The sequence below is a fragment of the Leishmania mexicana genome, contig 56 (assembly GCF_000234665.1).
Source record: "Leishmania mexicana MHOM/GT/2001/U1103 WGS CADB00000000 data, contig 56, whole genome shotgun sequence".
NCBI classification, from domain to species: domain Eukaryota; phylum Euglenozoa; class Kinetoplastea; order Trypanosomatida; family Trypanosomatidae; genus Leishmania; species Leishmania mexicana.
In genome coordinates, this window is record NW_003946383.1 from 1 (window position 1) to 2434 (window position 2434).

Genomic DNA, 2434 nt, shown 5'->3' on the forward strand with positions numbered 1-2434 from the left:
GTCCGTTTTCCTCTGGTCCTGCCCGCGCACCTCTCCGGCTCCAGCCCTTGCCGGTCCTCAATGCTGCGTGCGTGCGTGCGTGTGCTGGGTGCATGGCGACGCCGTCGACAGCGCAGCTGCCCTGTCGCTCCGCTGTGTGCTGCCATTCGGTGGGCGATGATGCACGATGACGTGCGCCCACAAAGTGCGCATTGTTGTCGGGCGAACAGCACAACCGCCGCACCACGAGCGGCGGAGAAAAGGGTAGAAGAGAGAACACAGCGCGAGAAGCAGGCGGCTCCCCCTCCCCTCCCCCGACTGGCGGCATGGAATCACGAGCGAGGCAGAAGGGGGAGCGTGGGGGAGGGGAAGCGTGACGCAACGCAAAGAGGGGATCCGCATAGGTGCGGACAACAGAGCAGCACGAGCACATCACCAAAGTACAAGAAGCCACCTGCCTCTCGCCTGGGCGCTGGCAGGCCACCTATTATGATGGCACGCAGCGTCCAGGCGGTGCCAGGGGGTAGTGCAGAGGGAGGGAGGGAGGGCGCACACCAGCCCGCCTACGTCTGGCCCGCCCGCCGCTTCCAGAGCTGCGAAACAGCTGAGCAGCACAAAGCAGAAAAGATAAATAGAGGCGCACACGGTGCTCTCGACGGCACCGCGAGCCGCCCGATGACCTCAATGATGATCTGTGTCATTGCAAGGCGAATGACCAGGAGCTGAGGGGGCGCAGCCGCGGCACGCACGCACGCACACAGCAGTAGAGGAGGAGAGGGAGGGAGGCGGAGGCTGTGAAACCGTCCCCCTCGTCTTCTCCCCCACAGCACACGCCCAGCTCGGACTCCCATGGTGCACCGTAGAGGACGAGCCACAGCCAAGCATACTAATAATAGCACTCCGACGAACGTGTGCGCCGATGGCCGTTGGCACGAGGACAGACAGCAGCGACCCTTTGTCGCTGCCTTGTCGCCCATGCCCAGCCTCTTCACGCCGTTTCAAGCTAGTGGGCCGTCGCAACTCACGTCGGGAGCCCCCCCCCCAGTCTGCAGCAGCACCAGGGGGAGCTGGTAAGGAGTAGCCGCACCACGAGGAGTGTCACGAGAGAGAGCACCATTCCTAGCAGCAGCGTCGTCGCAGTAGCCAAGGCGGCCACCCTGTCACTCCACCGCTGCATCGCCTCTTTGTCGGCAGCGTCATCGGCGCTGCTGGAGCTGTCGGTGTCGCCTGCAAAGTCCTTGGCAGCTTTGACGTTGCCCTGGCACACCTCCACGTACGGCGGGCACGTGACGTAGCCGCCCTTCTCGAAGGCGTCGCTCACGCTGCTCAACTTAACTCTGAGGCCCGGCGTGCAGTTCACGTAGCCGTTGCTGCCGCGCACCTGGACGCTGTACGTGCGCGTGGCCGTGTCGCACTTCACGTTGGCGCACAGGCCGCCGTAGTATCCATCCGCAGCGGTTCTGTTCTTCGGCGTGAAGGCGCCATCGATGCACCGCGCGGTCTCGGAGAAGACGTTGAACGCAGCGAAAAGGTCCGGTGCCGTCGACGCATCCTGATTGCACGAGCCGTCACTGTAGTCAACAACAGTCGGGCAGTAGTCCAGGAATGCCGAGTCGCCCCCGAGGGACGCGTTGGTGAAGTACTGCCAGTACGTCGCCAACGAAGTATTGTATGCTGTTATACCACAAGTTCCGAGGCTCAGACGGTCGGTGGGGCACCGTATGGCGTCCGCACTCTCATGCAGAACATCGCCGGCCACTTCGTGACGTTCTTCGCCATGCACTTCTCGCTGAGGAAGGCGCAGCCGGCGTTCCGGCCCCACGGCATCGCCTCGGCCTTGCTGAAGTCCGCCTGGTAGAAGCCGAGGTCCTGGAAGACGGCCATGGTCAGGGCGGTGTAGTACCCGGCAGATGCGGCAGGCGCCATGAGCTCGTCCTGCGCGTTGCGCATCTTGATATGCGACCCGGCGGAGCCCGCACCGCCCTGGTCCTCAATCTCCAGATACTCCAAGCTGTTGCAGCCGTACTGCTCACGCGCCTTCGCCACCGCCGTGCTGCTGGTGATCACCGACACATTAAAGTCCTTGCCGCGAACGTGCGGCACCTCTTGCACGATGCCGACGGCCTCAAAGAATGTGTCGCTGAAGCCCAGCGCGTGCGCCATCTCGTGCGTGACGACACGCGTGACGAGCTGGTCGTACCGCGACGCAATGTTCGCCGCGGGGATGTTGATGACGCCGACGGCTGGGTGGCCGTCAGCGAACACCTGGCAGGTCGTGGCCCACGCCAGCACACTCTCCTCGCTCGGCACGGAGGCGACGTACAGCACGAAGTCGGTGTTGGTCACGCCTTCCGTGATGTGCTCCGGCGGCACCTTGAAGTCGCCACAGATCACGTCCGCCATGCCCGTCACCTTCCACTTGCCCTGCACCTGCCGCACCTTCAGGCGCTCCCTG

At 64.1% G+C, this 2434-nt stretch overlaps 1 protein-coding gene across 1 annotated transcript; it reads right to left on the reverse strand.

Annotated features, from left to right (window-relative positions):
* Window positions 1-1677: 1677 nt before the first annotated feature.
* LmxM_10_0465a_1 (uncharacterized protein) lies at window positions 1678-2434 on the reverse strand (the record flags this gene model as incomplete). The annotated part of the gene is made up of 1 exon (XM_003886489.2): window positions 1678-2434. A coding segment is annotated over one exon (757 nt), but the record flags the coding sequence as incomplete, so codon positions are not given.